This window comes from Ahaetulla prasina, chromosome 2, assembly GCF_028640845.1.
Source record: "Ahaetulla prasina isolate Xishuangbanna chromosome 2, ASM2864084v1, whole genome shotgun sequence".
NCBI classification, from domain to species: domain Eukaryota; kingdom Metazoa; phylum Chordata; class Lepidosauria; order Squamata; family Colubridae; genus Ahaetulla; species Ahaetulla prasina.
Window position 1 is genome coordinate 279,074,179 of NC_080540.1, and position 20,130 is coordinate 279,094,308.

Sequence of the window (20,130 nt, forward strand, 5' to 3'; positions counted from 1 at the left end):
AAATCAATAATTCCTTTTAAAACATTAGTTGCGACAGACACAGCAAGGCAAGCATTAAATAAAATGTTAGGCCTTTAAAATATGCAATGTTACTCCTCACCTTTCTATCATATAATGTATAGATTCTTCAAGATGCATATTTTAAAATATTAATTTATATTTTACTCTTAGTCAAGAGTAAATATAAAAAAATTACAACGGTTTTAGATAAAAGCAGGGATAAATGTAATGCCTTAGAAAAGGCTAACTCATACTTTATAAAACCTGAAGGATGGCAATAGTTATTACATTTCTACTGTATGAATAGAGAAGCTCAATACAGATGCTCTCTTAGTTGTGATCACTGTCCTGAAGAAAATAATCAAGTCACTCTAGCACAGGGGTCTCCAACCTTGGCAACTTTAAGACTTGTGGACTTCAATTCCCAGAATTCTTCAGTCAGCTGGCTGAGGGATTTTGGGAATTGAACTCCACAAGTCTTAAAGTTGCTAAGGTTGGAGACCCCTGCTCTAGCAAACATCTGGGAACAAGCTAGGAATCAAAAAGAGGGATTGATGCTGGCTAGCAAATGTAATAGGGTGGGATTAAACTCCTAAAATTGTATCCCCCCAGAGATATCTATCTTGATGGCTATGAATGAGGTCCTTTGCAAGGTGATATTTAAGGGATACACAGAATACTTTGGCTATAGAGTAGTAAAATAGTCACAGTACAATTTTGATTTAGAAGCAAGAACAAAGAACACGTACTTTCAGAAGGAAAAGTTAAAACAGACTCTAAAAACCATGTGGTTTTTTCTTCCTTCTATTCTTCACCAGTCTCTTGCAATTTATTTTTCTGTGAAACAATGACTGGTTTTAAAACGAATATTTTTGTATTACATTCCAGAACTTAAAATGATCAGCAAACATAAAAATCAGGAATCAAGAAATGCACAGAAAAAAATGCATCGATAGCAAGATTTCTTCTTCGAGAAAAGTAACAATCTATTGGCCTAAAAAAGGGAATCTATTGCATACCGTTAGAAAAAAGGAGTTATTTATCTATGAAATGACATCTGTATGATATATATCTGTTCTGCAATCAACAGGTGGAAATAAATTGTCAATAGGAGATTAGTACTGTGCAAAACCTTTTGAGCTGAAAAAGATCTTCCAATTTAACCAGGAATATTCTGACACTGTTCCAGATATGTTTTGCATTTGAAACATCTATGGTTTAAGATCCAAATGCGTGGTTTTTTTTAACTTGGAACATTCCAGAATGCTTACAATTGCATCAGGGCATTTCCAGCATATCAAAACTATCATTTTTAATTTGAAATGTTTCCAATTATAAATGCTTTGACTACCCCACCCCAAGATTCTGTACACCATTTACAATCCACATTATTGACATACCCTGTGGCTTTCATAAATGAACAAAAAAATATGGAATTCAAATATGGAGCAGAAATTATTCCAGATTATATAATAGTCTACTTCCTCATTATGTTTAGGTGATATATCAACAAATGAAAAAATAATTTAAGGAGGAAAAACGGAGGATTGGGCTTTTTTTAAGTAAGTACGATCTACTCTTCTAAATATACACATACTTTGAAGAAATAATTCTTTTTTATTGATGATTTTAGTTATTTAATAAAATACAGATTCTATGCTAAAACAATCCTATTTCACTTTATGGCAATTATAGTCTTTCAAAGGGGCGAAATATTCCTGTGCATAAAAGCAATTTTGCTTGCAGTAATTTGACTTCTTTTGCATAAGGAAAAAGAATCCATCTCTGTCTCAAATCCCTTGTGAAGCTCCTCCAATTTAAATTCTTCAAATTTTACGTTTTTTCCACTCTGGCTTGTCATCTGTTTCATCTTCATCAGATTCTACTTCTGCAAAAACTGTCTTTGGCTGGGTTCTAAAAAAGCATTAAAGAACAATAATGATTAAACAAGAGCTCTGCAGAAGTGTTCAGGTTTGCTCTTAAAATGAGAAAAAAAACCCTCTTCCCAAATAAATATTCCATCACTTCTTTACTGATTATTAAAAAAAATTCTGCTCACATCTACCAAAATCTGATTTTTACCTGAATTATAACCAAGGGGACATATAAAAACATACATCAAAACATGTACATACCTCACAACATTTATTAATATATTTCTGGGATTTTGTATTTTGGCAACTGATAGAAAAAAGTACATCTTATCACCAGGCTTATACAAGTAGAAAATCTCTTCTCTAGATGAATGTTTGCATACTATTCTAATAACTATTTTCATATGAATATAAACTGAATCCAATTGAAACACTCTAGACACTGAAACCCGATCAAGATGTCATACACAAAGTTTACATCTCACTAGGTACAAACTACAGATGCTCTTGATTCCAGAGACATTTTCCATTTTACTCAATACTTTAACTGTAGCTTATTTATTATTAGTCAAGGAACTCCAAGCAGTGTTAATATAACCGTAGTAAGTTTATGAAAGACAATTGTTCTGATCCAGCTCCCCAAACATGACAAACTCTCTTTAATTGAAGCAATGATTCCTTTATTGCCAGCAGCCCCAGCAAAAAGTTTCTCTTTCATCTCAGGCTAACAAGTCCATCCGGCCGGAAGATGAATAGTTGTCCGCCACACCTAGTCATCTCCACTCCCTTATATCCGGATCTAGAGTGTGGCTTCACTAGCAGCAGTGACTTCCCAAAGACCAACCCACAGATTTCCACTGGTCTCCTCTCCTCTGCCTTCTGCATATCCGCGTGCTCCTCCTCCTCAGCCACCTCCAGTCCTGGGGGCTGTTGACTCTCCATCTGAGGGCCTCCGCCTCTCTCTCTGCCAGCTGTTCCCCCTCAGATTGCCTTGATGCTGATCCTGACTCCCACGCGTCCTCATCTGATTTGGCTAGTGGAGGGGCCGGTGGCCGACAGGCCACAACAACAATATACTTTTTAGGTATATTTCAAATTATGGGCTGAAAAAATCTTTGTTATTTTATGAAACTTAGTAATCAGATTCTTCATGTCCCAGGGTATGTGGCCACAAAAGGGTGTTGAGAACCATTGATCAATGTCTTTCTGAATAAGTATACTGTCTTGAACTGCCATTTTTATGCCCCCTGTATCAACAAGCTCTAAATTGTCCATCAAAAAACAAAGAAATGGTGGTTTTTTCTGCAACTTTAATATTTTTCAGTCTAATTTGGGGATATCATTCCGTTCTATTCTCCCATTAGCACCAAGAAAAGTCCATAAGTTTTATACAGAACTTTGCTTTAGCCTTGTTTGGGGCATAAATTACTATCAGAATCTTAAGCCCAAGTAAATTAATTTCCACCCCAATATAGCTGCTATACTCATCAGTGAATATATGATCTGGTTGTAATTGAAGGTTAATATGCAAAACAATTCCTTTTCTTCTTTTTTTATTCCTGCTGAAATAAAATCAATCGAAAAATTTTAAGTCAAATATTTTATATCTTCTTTTCTAATATGTGTTGCTTGCAAGTAAATTATATCTTGTTTTAATTGTTCAAATAATGGTTTTTTTTCTCTTTTGAGGAGTTTTTGTTCCATTTATGTTTCATGTAACACAACTATAATCAGGCCAAAATTTTAGAAAAATGAATACATGTAGCACCTAACACAGTATTATCTCTTTTATCCCAAAGGTGCTTTTTCAAGAGGCAACTGGACTTTCTTTTTTTTTCTTTGAAGATATTTCGCTTCTCATCCAAGAAGCTTCTTCAGCTCCGACTGGATGGTGGGGAATGGAAGGATTTATATTCCTTGCAGACAGTTGGTCATGTGTTTTGTACAACACAGTCCTTTCAGCAGTTCCAAAGGGGCTCCACACCCATTTGCACTACTTAGGTGACCCCAAGGATACAGATAAATCTCCAAGTGGTCTCAACAACTCTCTAAAACAGGGGTCTCCAACCTTGGTCCCTTTAAGACTTGTGGACTTCAACTCCCAGAGTTCCTCAGCCAGCTTTGCTGGCTGAGGGACTCTGGGAGTTGAAGTCCACAAGTCTTAAAGGGACCAAGGTTGGAGACCCCTGCTCTAAAACACAGATGTCAAACTTACATCACGTTGCTGTCACGTGATGTTTCGTGACATTTCCCCCCCTTCGCGGAGATGGGGTAGGCGTGGCCTATGTGTGACATATCCGGCCTGTGGGCCACCAGTTTGACACCCTTGCTCTAAAAGAATGCAAGTGACCAGCTGTCTGCAAGGAGTATAATGTGTTTAATCTAATTTCTGGTTTGAAGATGAGCTCTTTATCCTTACACTGTACAAGCCTATGGAAAAGGAAGGCTAAAAAAATCCCTTATAAATTATAAAATCCCTTATAAATAAGTATAAAAATACTTATTTTTAATGTATGTATTTAGATTTATGTATTTAGCTAAAGGGGAAAATAATTCATGAGAAGAATGGCTGTATAATATATTTAATCCAATTTTTGGCATTCAGATGAGCTCTAATTTCAGTATTAGACGGCTCTGATCCTAACTCACCCTTCTCTAATTCCATCTTGTGCTTTCTCCTTTTTCTAACTTCTTTTCCATACTCACCATCCCCTGCCTTCTCCTTCTTCTCTTTTAATAGGGCTTCACTCAAGATAATCATTGTTCCTATCACCTATCTCCTCCCATTTATGACTGTATGACTGTAACTTGTTGCTTGTATCCTTATGATTAATATTGATTGTTTCCTAGTATGATTTGATTGCTTATTTGTACCCCACTTATCATTAAGTGTTGTACCTTCTGATTCTTGACAAATGTATCTTGTCTTTTTATGTACACTGAGAGCATATGCACCAAAGACAAATTCCTTGTGTGTCCAATCACACTTGGCCAAAAAAGAATTCTAATCTAATCTAATCTAATCTAATCTAATCTAATCTAATCTAATGACTGGTGACTGACTTTTAATCAGCAGAATTTAAAGTATGCTTACAACCACTTGGCTATGCTTTTCCTGGAGTATGTAGTTTATAAAACTTTAGTATTCAAGCCTGTTTTACAATAGTACAGTCATAATAGCTTCAGGATCCAAACTGGGTCGGTCACCGGGATGAGAGGTTTAGTATTTCGAGCTTTCAGACTTGTGCTGGAGCCCATCCTTAGGGCTCTTCACTCTCACCAGAATTTCTTACATGTTCTGATATAGCGAAGTTCCCTAAGAATGGGTTGCAGCAGAAATCCGAAAGCTCGCAAGACTAAACCTTTGGTCCCAGTGACCAACCCCAGATTGGATCCTGCAACATTATCATGGGATGCATATATTTGCCTTCATTCATAATAGCTTCTTTGCCATCACATTGCAGGTCGGTGTGAAGTACAATACTAGTTATTGCTCTAATGTTTCTCACCTAAACTTTGTTAATATGATAATGTAAATGAACATGTTAGATTTGCTTCCTCCTAATTCTTACCCCATCTATTTTGCTAACAAGAAACCATAATGTGAACAATAAGCCTTCTGAATTCTGACTGTCAGCTTTAGGGCAGGACGATCAACAACTGTTCAATGTATTATTGAAAAACATGTAGAAGGAAAAGATTTCTGAAATGTATAACATTCCCATACTTATAAAAATAAATGTTTGCCCATGAAGAGTAGCAAGGATGATTAGGGGATTGGAGGCTAAAACATATGAAGAACGGTTGCAAGAACTGAGCATGGGACATGATGGCACAGTGGTTAGAATGCGGTCTGCAGGCTACTTCTGCTGACTGCTGGCTGCCTGCAATTTGGCAGTTCAAATCTCACCAGGCTCAAGGTTGATTCAGCCTTCCATCCTTCCGAGGTCGGTAAAATGAAGACCCAAATTGTTGGGGGCAATGGGCTGACTCTGTAAACCGCTTAGAGAGGGTTATAAAGTGGTATATGAGTCTAAGTGCTATTGCTTTTGCTATGGCTAGTCTAGTGAAGAGAAGAAGTGACATGACAGGGGTTACATGATAGCAATATTCCAATAATTGAGGGGCTGTCATGGAGAGGAAGGAGTCAACCTATTTTCCAAAGTTTCTATTCTATTCTATTCTATTCTATTCTATTCTATTCTATTCTATTCTATTCTATTCTATTCTATTCTATTCTATTCTATTCTATTCTATTCTATTCTATTCTATTCTAAATATTTTAGTTCTATTCTATTCAAGACATTTTAGTACAACTTATTGATACTGTTACAATTTTCAATAAAAGTTAAAACTATTGAAAAAAATGGGAGAATGTACTTTTAAATATATATTTTCTTATATTCAACTTCGCCAGAGTTTAAGGCATATTATCCAGTCCATGCTTTATAAAATTTACTTACTTGGAATACGCTGGAGCAACCCAGTAGGGACTTTCTTCTGCTTCTTTCGCATGCCGCAGAATAGCTTCTCGGGGATTGCTATCATCAGTTTTATCCAATGCAATATTCTTCACTATGTACGACGACAGAGTACCTCCATGAGTTCCAACACGACCACCACGGCCTAATAAGAACAAAGAATAAACAGTTGTGAAAAATGTACGAGCAAATAGGACAGACATTAAAGAAATATATACATATAGATATCAAAAAGTGAATATTCTAGTACAGGGGTGTCAAACCCGCGGGGTCACGTTGTCATCACGTGATGTATCGCAACATTTCCCCTCCGCTAAAACGGAAGTGGGCATGGCCAACATGTGACACATCCAGCCTGCGTGTTTGACACCCGTTTAGTACATCAGCATTTTCGAATTTGTATAGTTTATGCTTGCTTTTATCAAGTTGATTTGATCTTCCACAATAAAAGTCATTATCCCTCTCAATCTTTCTCTGATTAGATTGCACTAGAATATACTGTCTAGTTCTAGCACTCCATTTTAGGAAGGATATGGATAAACTAACTCAGGAACATGGAAAGAAAAACATATAAGGAATTGGTGGAGAAATTGGGCATGTTTAGTGAGGAGAATAAAAATTATAATTTTAAGAGAAGCAAAGTAGCTGCATTCAAGAATTTGAAAGACTGTCATGTAGAAAATTCCAGTGTAGTAACTACAATAAGAATATTATTTATCACAGAAAAATATATTTTATCAATCTGTTGCTACTTGTCAGTTGCTCCAAGACTTTGGACACATAGTGGCATATACAGTACATGAATTAAATAAATAAACTAGAGGGGACAAAGCTGTTCAGAATTTTTTCAAGAAGACAAGACAAGAAACAATGGGATTAAATTAGAACATGAATGAGAACAGATGATCTTCAGGAAAAATTCCACAACATTAACAACTATGCCACAACAGAGTACACTGTCCTACAAGATACTAGACTGTCTTTTTGCAATACATGTTTAAATAAAGATTGGATGGACACACGTCCAGGGTGCTTTAGTAATTGGGTTTTGCATGAGAGAGAGCTGGATTAGATAATCTCCTAGGTACTTTACACACATTTTGCTTTCTATGATCGTATAAAATAAGTATCTAATGGCTTTTGCAGTATTTTGCTGACAGTGGATTTAAAAAATCTGGTTACCTGGTCCTGCTACTGGAGGTTCTGGTTTGTGAGATTTCACAGGATCCATTCTGTCCTTTTCCAGCTGTTTTCTTGTACTTCGCTGGCGTGGTTCACGAAACATTGGAAGCGCATGAGCTTCGTGTGGATAAAAAGGAAAATGTCATATTTAAATGCAAAGACCTTTAAATGTTACACAATGTTTATCACTTTGTTTTGTCATCTACATTTGTGCAGTGAAAATCTTGAACTAGGCAGATAGTCTCATAGTCGTCTAGACATAGAATATTTAGTTGACTAGCCGGGATTAAGCAAGGCATAATGTCTAGGCATGGGACTAGTGTAGGATGCTTCCAGTGTTGAGGATATTACTTTGTACAGTACAAATTACTAAGTATAATCTTGCTCTGAGAGCACAGAAAATATTCTTAAGAAGTTAACCTAAATTGTAATTTTAAGGGAACCTCTCTCAGGAATAACAGAATAACAGATCTGGAAGGGACTTTGGAGGTCTTCTAGTCCAGGGGTCCCCAACCCCCAGGCCACAGCCCATTACTACTTAACAGTAACAGAGTTGGAAGGGACCTTGGAGGTCATCTAGTCCAATCCCCTGCTCACACAGGAGACCTATACTAGGCATTCGAACAACCGACCTTTCTGATCGACAGGCTCAGCGTCTTAGCTATCTAGGCCGTGGCCTATTCGGAATTGGACTGCATGAATGGCTGGCTGGAGCACATGCACACGCACTGCTCAACTTGTGCAAGTGGCAGGCCGGCAGGTTAGGCCAAGCTGCAAAGGTTGGAGACTGCTGTTCTAGTCCAAACTTTGGACTAGACCCTGGAGGTCTTCTAGTCCAAACCTCTTCACAAACTTTATATTAGTCAAAGTTAGAAAAGCCAGTGTAACATAGTGGTTACCAACAGCAAATGATAAACTGAGAGTCTTTGTACCTTAGCCACAAAGCCAGTCAAGGACTTTGGGCCAGTCACTCTCTCTCAGCTCTAGGAAGAAGGCAACAGCGTAAAAATACTTCCAAAAATGGCAAGAAAAATCCAGGGGCTTGTCCAGGGAGCTGCTAAAAGTCAAAATGGACTTGAGCACCAACAAAACAAAAACAAGGGGGGGAAAAAACCCACTTCACCCCCTCAAATATTAAAAATGAGGATTTTTGTTCTGTATTTCACCCGCATGCAAATAGGAGAGAAAAAGTATTTTCAAATTAGGGAAAGGTTTAGCGATAGCAGTAAAACCAATACATTCCTCAAAGAACTTCCAACTTCATTGTGATTATGCTCTAGTTTGGAAGAACAAAAGACAAAAACAAGAAAGGATAGTTTTCAGAGTTTGGGGATTATAAACCCAACGCATGCCATAGCAATAAGCTACTGTTGCAAGTAAACCCCCCCCCTCCCCACACCAAAGTGGGAGGAAGAGAGGAATCCCTTCTCTGGGCCAGCCTTTTTGAGAAAAATCAATTTAAGTACTGTGTCATAATTTAAGGCCACAACCAGAAGGGAAAATACTGAATCTTTAAAAGATCTGCAAAACTGGAATACCATGTATGGTTACCACTGTTTGCAAAATATAGTAAAGTATTCCAGTAAGTATTAGTAGCCGGCCCTAAAATTTGAGCTAAAGGTTTTGCAGAAGGCTTTTTCTGATCTTATATTTGGGACAAATTGAGCAGAATCTTTTTTTAAAAAGTGTAGCACATAGTGATGGTACATGTGGCTGAATAAAGGTACCTGTTTCCCTCTCCTCCGCCAAGCAGCTGATAAGGAACTTTAGTTCATTTAAAAAAATCTTTTATAACCCTTTGTATTAGAGCAGGGGTGTCAAACCCAAGGCCCAGGGGCCAGATCCGGCCCACAGGGCCACCCTGCAAACAGTGAAGAATCGGCCCGCAGTGCCCCTGCCAGTGAAAACGGAGCTCAGGACGGCCGCATGCGGTCCTCCCTAGCTCCATTTTCTCTGGCAAAGGGTTGGAGGAGCCTGTCACAGCCAAATATGGAGCTCAGGCCCCATATCGCTGGCAGAGCGCTCAGGTCACCACAGGCACACGAGTGGTTTTGAGCTGGCCACACCCATCCTGGTCATGCCCACCCTGGCCTCCCAAGGTCAAACACGACCCTGATGCGGCCCTCAATGAAATTGACACCTCTGTATTAAGGTCTTAATACATTAAGATAAAAATTCTATACTTATTAAGGATTCAAAAGGAGCCTACGTGTTATAATATAATCTTGTGTCAGAGTCTCTGCTTGTCTCTCTTTTCTTTTAGTCTTCACAACACACAGCTTTGCTCCCCTAGGGATGATAAAGAATAAAAAAAGATTATTATAAATGCCATAACAAAGAAGGAACATTTTATCATAGATGGCAAAATTACTCTCAAAAGTATTGGAAGAAAGACATCCAAATATTTAGAAAAGTCCTAAAAATAAAATTTGAACTGAAACCACAAGTAGTCTAATTAGGTACAATTCCAGAAACCATAAATGAAAAATATCACACAGATTTGTGTTGAAAACTGCAAGAACAAATTTGGCACAATGTTGGACAAGACGAACTTTGCAAATCGGGAATTTTGAAGGTCAAAATTGGAAAACATGCAGCAAGAGCAAAAATGACAGTATATATCCATAAGAGAAGTCTAACCAACTGTAAGGAAGAAAATTAATGTGGATTTAAAAAATCATTATGTTAGACATGCCAGTTTGAGAATATGGAATAGATAGAAACCCAATTTGTACCTCAAACACTATGGTGTGCTTTTAGCACAAGAAGCACTTATATAACATAACATAACATCAGAGTTGGAAGGGACCTTGGAGGCCTTCTAGTCCAACCCCCTGCCCAGGCAGGAAACCCTACACCATCTCAGTCAGATGGTTATCCAACATTTTCTTAAAAATTTCCAGTGTTGGAGCATTCACAACTTCTGCAGGCAAGTCGTTCCACTTATTAATTGTTCCAACTGTCAGGAAATTTCTCCTTAGTTCTAAGTTGCTTCTTTCTTTGATCAGTTTCCACCCATTGCTTCTTGTTCTACCCTCAGGTGCTCTGGAGAACAGCCCGACTCCCTCTTCTTTGTGGCAGCCCCTGAGATATTGGAACACAGCTATCATGTCTCCCCTAGTCCTTTTTTTTGTTAAACTAGACATACCCAGTTCCTGCAACCATTCTTCATATGTTTTATCCTCCAGTCCCCTAATCATCTTTGTTGCTCTTCTCTGCACTCTTTCTAGAGTCTCAGCATCTTTTTTACATCGTGGCGACCAAAACTGAATGCAGTATTCCAGGTGTGGCCTTACCAAGGCATTATAAAGTGGCACTAACACTTCACGTGATCTTAATTCTATCCCTCTGTTTGAACCTTGCTAGATCTTTAACTAAAATCTTTACTATTGATCTCACCCCATTCCTAAGAGGTCTATAAGGGGTGTGCATAAGAGCACAAACGTGCCTACCGTTCCTGTCCTACTGTTTCCTTTCATTATATCCAATTTATATAATTATTACATGCTTATATTCATATATATGCGTATATGTTATATAGTTGCTTCATGCTTATGCTTATGTATGCTGTTATGACAAATAAATAAATAAATAAATAAATAAATAAATAAATAAATAAATAAATAAATAAATAAATAAATAAATTCCCTAACTTGGTATTGTCCAGATCTCTTGGAACAATTTGCAGAATTCCCAGACAACATAGTTACAAATTACAGACAATTAGCTTACTATGGTATAACCCCCTGGTTCTCAACCTCTACCCTTCATACTGCCCTTCTTAACAGATTTATCGTTCACACCAATTTCAACTGAAAAGTTGGACTGTTTGCAAAATATACATAATGAGAATTACGATTTCTACACTTTTTCCAGTTGTGTGTCCAAAAAGAGAAATGATAGAAATTGGCTATGGTTAGTTGAGTCATCTGGACCAATGAACAGTGGTAATAATGACCACAGCTAGTTTCAAAGAAAGTCAGCTTCCATCTGTAATTACTGAAGCTGGCTTGTTTAGATTAATCATAATTTCTGCAGTTTATAGTTTCTCAAAATCAAAAAATAAATGCCTCAGAAGTTCCTCTCTGGCTACGCTAGGTGGAACAAAACCAAAAATCTGTGATTTTAATGATTTAAGTAAAAACATTCTACCAAGAGTAGCCAGAATGTGGCCTCTTGCTGACACAGAATTTGCCTAACAAATTCAGGAACCAATTAGTGCATTTTGGGAGTTGAAGTCCACACATAAAGTTGTTGAAGTTAAGAAACACTGCTCTAGGGCAGTGTTTCACAACCTTGGACCTTTGAAGATGAGTGGAGTTCCACTCCCAGAATTCCCTAGCCAGCAAAGCAAAGCTGGCTGGGGAATTCTGGGAGTTGAAGACCACCCATCTTCAAAGGGTCAAGGTTGTGAAACACTGCTCTAGGAGATGCCTGGGTCACATTATAATCAGATATAAAAATATATCCCCGTGATGGCAAATCTATCCCATGCGTGCTACAGCTGGTACATGGAGCCGTATCAGTGGGTACGTGAGCTCAGCTCTGTTAGGGCCTTCTGGGCCCACCGGAAGTAGGGAAACAGACTGTTTCCTGCCTCCAGAGGGCCTGGGGGGGGTGAGGAAGGCCCGCTTTTTCCTCTCCTAGAAAGGCTCTGGCCGAAAATGGCACATTTGCCAACTTCCGAGGGCCAAAAGCAGGGGGAGCGCGGAGGAATGGTGCATAGAATTACGGATGTGGGCACGCACACGCACGAACCCCCCACACACACTCCCCCCACTTTTGCCATGTCATGGCAAAAAGGTTAGCCATCACTGGTATATACTTTTATATCTTAGAGCTAAGATGAGGACTTCCTCCAAGACCCAAACTTAGCTCTAAGAGTCCCTGGCATTGTAAAGGCTTGACAGGTGGTGGCAGGTTTACTGACCAAATAGCTTTCTGAGTTGCAGAGTTTTAAACAATGGTCTATCTGTGAAGATCTAGATTGTCAAAACAGCCTTTCCTAACGTGATATCTTCCCTGCCTATGCAAGGGTTGATAGTGCCATACTGAAAATGCTTGGAGAAAATCAGACAAACATCAACAAGGTCTATTATTTATATTTCCTATGTTGTAGCACAGAGAGAGGACCAGGGGTGCACAGGGAGCATAGAACATAGAATAACAGGGTTGGAAGGGACCTTTGAGGTCTTCTAGTCCAACCTCCTGCTCAGGCAGGAAACCCTATACCATTCCAGACAGAAGGTTATTCAATCTTTCCTTAAAAGCCGCCAGAGATGGAGCGTCCACAACTTCTGGAGGCAAGCTGTTCTGCTGATGAACTTGTTCTCACTGATAGGAAATTTCTCCTTAGTTTTAGGTTGGATCTCTCATTAATGGTAATTTTGAACGGTTGCGGAACGAATGTACGTAAGCTAAGGACTACCGGTAAATGTCTTGTGTGCTTTTTCTTTCAGCTTTCTTCTTTTATAATTTGTGCATTAAATATCTCAGAAATGAGAAAAGGCTTAGCAATTTGATTCTAAAAGGACATCCAACATCATGGCTTTTATCTCTGAATTGGCATATTTTGGATTACAACATTAGTTTCTTATTTTCATATTTTTTTTCCTCAAGCCAAGAATAGTATATAGAATAGAAAGAAACAGAATATAGATGAAATTAATAGAATAGGATAGCATAGGATAGCACAGGATAGGATAGGATAGGATAGGATAGGATAGGATAGGATAGGACAGGACAGGACAGGACAGGACGGAACGGAACAGAACAGAACAGAACAGAATAGAATTGGAAGGGACCTTGGAGGTCTTCTAGTCCAACCCCCTGCTTAGGCAGGAAACCCTATACCAGGGGTGTCAAACTCAAAGTGCTTAGAACTGGCCCACGGCGTCACCCTAGAAACAGTGAAGGACCGGCCTGTGGTGCCTCTGCCAGTGAAAACGGAGCTTGGGATGGCACGTGTTTCTTCCTCCCCCCCCCGTCCCCCCCACGAGTTCCATTTTCGGCTGTGACGTCCTCCTGCAACCTTCTGCCAGTGAAAACAGAGCTCGGGAGGGCCGCACGCAGCCCTCCTGAGCTCCGTTTTCACTGGCAGAGCGCCACAGGCACTCCTGACACCAGTGATGTTGAGCTGGCCACACCCAACCTGGCCACACACCTCACTTCCCAAGGTCAAACACAACCTGATGCGGCCCTCAATGAAATCGAGTTTGACACCCCTGCCCTATACCATTTCAGACAAATGGAAGTAGGATCAAAAAGTTGGAATGATTGTGCCATTGAAGACTTGCCACTTTACATGTGATGCATGCATGCAAATAAGTTGGAGCTTCAATCAATAAGTTACAGTAGCCATCTTGACCACTCTCCCCACCCCCAGTAGAAATTTTGAAAATGATAAGGCTGTCAGGAACTAAGATTTTCAATTTGATGCTGGGTTAAAATAAATCATCTTAATACACAAAATCATCCAATTTTTCTTAAAACCTTCCACCCGTTCACTTACAGAATCACCTATATGGGAAGTTGTTTTATATTTGTTCCCACAGTTACGAGTCTAATTGCCCCATAAGCGTTTTTTTTTTAATTTTGAGATGGAAATTTACATTTTATCCTGTAAAAAGCACTTTTCTACCCTCGGGAAAATAAAAGTGCTATAAAATATTTCCGCAATGGTTAGAATACTACAAAATGACAGCAAGATGTTCAAATGTCCAAATTCAGTGATGATAGAAAATTTTAAATTACATAAAAAAAAAAGATGGGGGGAGAACCATTTATTTGACATTTTTCACTTTCTCATTGACTTTTTGTTGTAACCTTAATGAGCAGGGGCTGCAAAAACTGTGGGACAGACCAGAAATCTGTTTTTATTTCTTTACTGTCTGAGTAAAGAGCCCAGCTGCATAAATATATTACACAAATGCAGATGGGGGAAAAAAACTACCTGGGAATCAGGCTTTTACCAATTCAGAGACAATCTCTTGGGTGTAGCCTTTGCTGCTTGAACCAAAAAAAAAAATAAATCCCATTAGTGCTGAAATTAAAAACAGTGGTTTTATTCTGGACAACTAACTATACGTGATTTAATCTCGAAAACCAAGATTAAAACATAACCTTCTATTTTAGACATAATGGGAAATTCTTTTTTTATAAAGTTATCAGGCTCACAAGCACCAAAGTCAATTGGGGACAAGAATGCCGGGCCTGGACAGGATATTTAATTCCCAGTTTAATAAATCACCCAGCAGATAGAATTGTTGTTTTTGGTTCATTGCACTGGTGACACTTCTGCAATTTTTAGATGCAGCATTCCAGAAATGTTAATAAAGATAATGCTAAGTTCCAATGTATTTTTGAATCACAAATTGTAAGCCTTTAAAAAAAAAAAAACCGCAAAGAGATTTCAACAGGATCTCACTCTCTATCCATGAAATCAGATCACAAATACAATAATTCCTGGGGCTTTTATAAAAGCTGCAGGGACAGGAGTTGTTCTGCTGGGCTCTGAGAAATGATACCATGCAAGGTGGATGAGTACATCGTATTGTAACATTTAAATTGTAATCTGCATTTTTATTGTGGCTTATTACCTTTGTTTTATGATTTTAAATCGACAGGGATCATTTTCGTGACATATAAATGAGAAAAATAAATAAATTTACTACCTTTGACTTTTGAAGGGATCATAGTATACTTTTGCTAATCCATTTCCTGTTCCAACCATGATTTGGTTCAGTTTAGGATGCCAGAGACACCGAACAACACTCTGTAAAGTGAGATGACAATGGAAATCAACAGAAGATTTGGACACACTTTCAATTCCAATACAACAGACCTGGGTATTCTGCAGCCCATAAGCCTGTCTGGCCTGCGGTGGAAGGCAATGGCAGGGGGCAGGGAGGCATCAGGGGCAGGGAGTGTCAGAATATTCATTACTGGAAAGACTTGGTAACAAGGTCAGCCAATGAATAGACAAAGTTAGCCAATTGGGAGCTGAAACAGACTGGAGCCAGGGCATGTCTTAGTCTGCAGCTTCTGATTCTGTGCAGAGAAGAGAAACTGAAATCAGTGCGTGTTAAGTCTCTTTGCTGTACTGTATGTGAACATGTCTGCTGATCTGAGCTGAAGAATCAACCACTGGTATTGTAAATATTATGAATATAAAGAAGTTAATGAATCCCGCTGATTCAGTTATCTGTGTGTGCTTCTGGATTTGATTTTTGCAAGAAACTCTAATAGGGAGGCAGAGCAGCATCAGCAGCATGTGGGGCAGTAGTGGTCCTCCACAACAGACCCACTGTCTCATATGGCCCCTTGGAAAAATCAACTGTCCAGCCCTGCAATAAAAACTGGTGAAGTCTCCTTAATCTCCAGTTGGAATTATTTCCATGAGGAAATGACTACAACAAAAAATTCTCACTTCCATACCACACTAATGAATATTAGTAGGCTGTGATACATTTCAGCTAGATATTTTCCCCAGTATGCAAGGGGGTTTAGTCTGTAAAAGTAGGGTAGTTCTTCAGATAGCCTAATCCAGAACAGTTTAGGATCTTAATAACACAATGGCCACAACATGAAAATGGCTGCCACTGCATAACTTTCAGCAAATGCCACAGGGAAATCTGACCACAGTAATTTGCACGTACTTTCAGCCTGCATTTGGCACACTTCATTCTGTGCCCTCAACAGAGACAGCCACATACAAAGCATGGGTCTTATAACGCTATTTAGAAAGATAGAAAATATAGCCCCGAAGGTCCTTTTTTCAAGAGGCAAATGGACTTTCTGTTTTTGTCTTTGAAGATGTTTCGCTTCTCATCCAGGAAACTTCTTCTTGGATGAGAAGCGAAACGTCTTCGAAGATAAACCAGAAAGTCCAGTTGCCTCTTGAAAAAGCACCTTTAGGACAACCATGATCTGGATGACTGAGAATCTCCATAGACATAAAGAATATAGATTTCGTTATCAGGTTCATTTGTATCTGGGCTCTTAACAGTGCAGAATATCCTCTTAACAGTGAAGATAGAATTGGTCCGTTTACTAGGACATAAAGAGATACAAGAAAAATTATACAAGTATTGAAAATAGATGTATTTCTGCTTGATTCTATTTATGCATGTTTTTGTAAGTACGAATGGGCATATTCCCTTGTGTTCCTTTTCTTTATTGTATTTTTTTTTGCTATCTTGTGTATTGTAAATTTACTTCATGTATCATTGTGAATATAAAGAAGTTAATGAATCCTGCTGCATTAGTTTATCTGTGTGTGCTTCTGGATTTGATTTTTGCAAGAAACTCTGACAATGGGCATATTATTTATCCAAACAAGGTTGAAGAGAGAAAACAAATATTTTTACATCTGAAATGATTGCTTCTGATTTGCTGTTTATTTTTTTTATTGTGCATTTAGATTTTAAATTTGCCACATTTCCTGGCTGTGCACAACACAAATATTTTACTATACAAACTGTATAACAAGTATAAATAAACTACAAAAAAGCTAAATAGATACTTATTGCATTCTTGCCATTGTCTCTTTCTCATCCCTTCTACTTCTTTTAAACCATTGTTAATATTTATCAGGACAGCCACTTTGGTGTAGTGGTTAAGGCATCAGGCTCAAAATTGGGAGACTGGGAATTTAGGTGCAAAACCAGCTGGGTAACCGTGACCAGTCCCTCCCTATCAGCCCTAGGAAAGAAGCAATGGCAAGCCACTTTCGAAATCTTGCCAGGGAAAATGTAGAAACTTGTCTAAGTAGTCACCAGGAATCAAACACTTACTTGAAGTATCCCACCCACCAAAAAGTATTCAACAATAGATTGTGTAAATAAAGTAAAACTAATGCTTCTATATCATGTAAAAATGAAACAAAATAGTGTAACCTATACAGTGGTACCTTAGTACTCATCACTAATAGATTCCGGGAGGTGCGATGAGTACCAAAAAAGATGAGTACCAAACAAACTTTTCTCATAAGGAATAATATAGTGAGTCACAAGCCAGCCAACACTGACAGGTTCTAGCTTGTCCATTGAATACCGAACAAACGATGAGTATCGGAGCAAAATTTTAATGTAAAAATGTGTTGAGTACTAAATTTGATGAGTTTCAAAGCAGTTCAGTACCAAAGTACCACTGTATGTCATCAATATTGCTTAATTCAGGATTTTCAATTAAAATCTCCAAAAAAAGACATCAACAGATGCTAGTAACAGAGCTACTTATCTTCTGAGATTAAAAAAAAAATCCAAACTGTTATACTTTTCCTTGAGCTGGGCTCTCATTTATGTCGTTTTGTAAGGATAAATTAAATGCTTTGCTTTTTTCGTTTTTATATTTTACAACAAAGCTCCAAATGAGACAGCTGTTGCTTATATTTCAACTGCACCCAAGAGACAATTAACTGAGTCAGAGTTGTTGCAAGTGCTATAATTAAAAGCCAGTTATAAGATTCGAAACACATCTTCAATCAGTTTTTGCTTCTTGCCCAAAGTCAACATACAGAGGCAATTTTGTGCATTTTGTTTTCACAAATCAGCACAAAATGTTGAGCTAACCCTTGCCCCTGCTCCTTAAGTGTGTGAACTTGAAAATTCTTATCTTTGACTAAAGGATTTGTGAAAAACATCATTGATATTTGAAGGTAAAATGTAAAACTTGGTAACTTTAGAAATGCAAATTTCTTTAAAAGCCTTTTCACCATTATCTTTAGAGAACATAAGAGGTGATTCTTACATTTGAGGATAAGTTCACAAACTAAGATAATTGATTATGGGTTATCAACTTGGTGTCAACTGTTAGCCAGCCATATAGACCTTCTCCAAGATAATCTATCCTCAGCCTTGCTCTTCAGGTCTCCCAGTAAGATACCCATCACCACAGCAGATTCATTCATCTTACCTTCCACATTTCCCAGCCTTATGGACTTTATAAAGGAGCTGGCTCTTCACATACCCTGTTTCCCCTAAAATAAGACTCAATCGGAAAATAAGCCCTATTATGATTTTTTAGAATGCTCGTAATATAAGAACCTACCCCCAAAATAAGCCCCAGTTAAGATCGTCAGCCTAACGGACGCATTTAGTACTGTATTTTTCCAAAAGTAAGAGCTAACTGGAAAATAATCCCTAATGCGACTTTTGGAGCAAACATTAATATAAGACTGAGTCTTATTTTTGGGGAAACACGGTAATAAATCCAAAATTTTATCATCTAAACCTGCTCACTTCTCCCTCAAGTGAGAATTCTGGATTGATTTGTTCTGCAATTCATTTATTTATTTTTTCTTGATTTTTCCTTTCAAGATTCTTCTCCTACAAAGTTCAAAAGCATAAATACTCCTTCTGTCTTGCTTGTTCAAATTCCATACAGCATGCAAAATTCTGGCAAAGGCAGGTCACAGCATCTGAAAATATTTTCCAAGACTGTCATGTATACCCTAAGAAGTGCTCGTCTTCAGGGTATTTCTTGACTCTACTTGCAGAAACAAATGAGTCCAGGAAAATCTGCAAGCATGAGTAAACAGCCAATGCCTTTTGGGGGTGAGTGGCCCTGCCCAAAGTATCTACTAGGATTGGTGCTATTAGCAGGTCATGTTGTCTCTTGATGAACAACTGCCATGTTTGGACAGGAATTAAAACTTGTTTTGCCCCATAGCCTCCAAGCACCAATACAAACCTTCTATCTTTAGAAGGTTTAGAAGATTGTATTGATCTTCTATCAATACAAACCTTTGGCATAACCTGAAGTTATAATGTAAACCCTAGCAACATTAATATACTGATAACATCCCATCCCAAACTGATGGATGGAACATTGAGTCTTGAGGAAACTCCCAGTGGAGCAAGGGCTCAGGTGTTTCTAAGCACCACCATCTGGGTAGGTAGGTAGGAGAACCACTATAAAATAAAGCTGGTGACCATCCAACTCTTGTAGATGCACTGGAAGTATTCTGTTGTCAATAATATTGAATGCTACCAAGAAATTTAATAAATACAAAAGGGACCCACCAAACCATTTAGGTCTCAGTGTCACCCAACAACATGACCAGTGTTCTTTCTGTCCCATGGCCAAGCTTGAATTTGATATTCTGGTTTATTTCTAGGGCCCTCTATAACTGGCTCCCCATTATTTTCTCAACAACCTTCCCCAAGGACATTTGGAAACAGGATGAAAATTTTCAAGACAGAGAGCTTAATATCTTCCATGAATACAGTGTTATCTCCCAGAACCAACTGCTCACCTGGCCACACGAAGGCATATATTTTTGATATATTTCTCTCTTGAGATTCAAGGATATATCAAGTCTGCTGGTGGCAGAGGTTAAGCCACAAAGCTTTCCACTTCCTCAGGCTCCACAAACTCAACAAAATCCCAGATTATCACATATGACAATACCTCTTATACCACAGTGTCTAAAAGACGCCTAAACCCTAAACAGATAAGAACATCTTTATCTGTAAAACAAATTGCGAATTCATTTAGACAGAGATGCAAGGTGAGAATCTTTGCATACAATAAGCAGGCTGTAGGATGCTTCATCACTCTTATCAGCACAGTGTAGGTTTGCACATATTACC

The 20,130-nt window shown here is 38.3% G+C and overlaps 1 protein-coding gene across 1 annotated transcript in view; it reads right to left on the reverse strand.

The window, feature by feature from the left end:
* Positions 1-821: 821 nt before the first annotated feature.
* WDR70 (WD repeat domain 70) overlaps positions 822-20,130 on the reverse strand; it is a 147,727-nt gene continuing 128,418 nt past the window's right edge. Inside the window, exons 14-18 of the mRNA XM_058170695.1 lie at positions 15,211-15,311; positions 9,747-9,826; positions 7,538-7,654; positions 6,338-6,500; positions 822-1,914 (exon numbers count right to left, since the gene is read on the reverse strand). Of these exons, the coding sequence (XP_058026678.1) occupies positions 1,827-1,914; positions 6,338-6,500; positions 7,538-7,654; positions 9,747-9,826; positions 15,211-15,311 (549 nt within the window). The 3' untranslated portion in view covers positions 822-1,826. The remainder of the gene's footprint in view (positions 1,915-6,337; positions 6,501-7,537; positions 7,655-9,746; positions 9,827-15,210; positions 15,312-20,130) is intronic.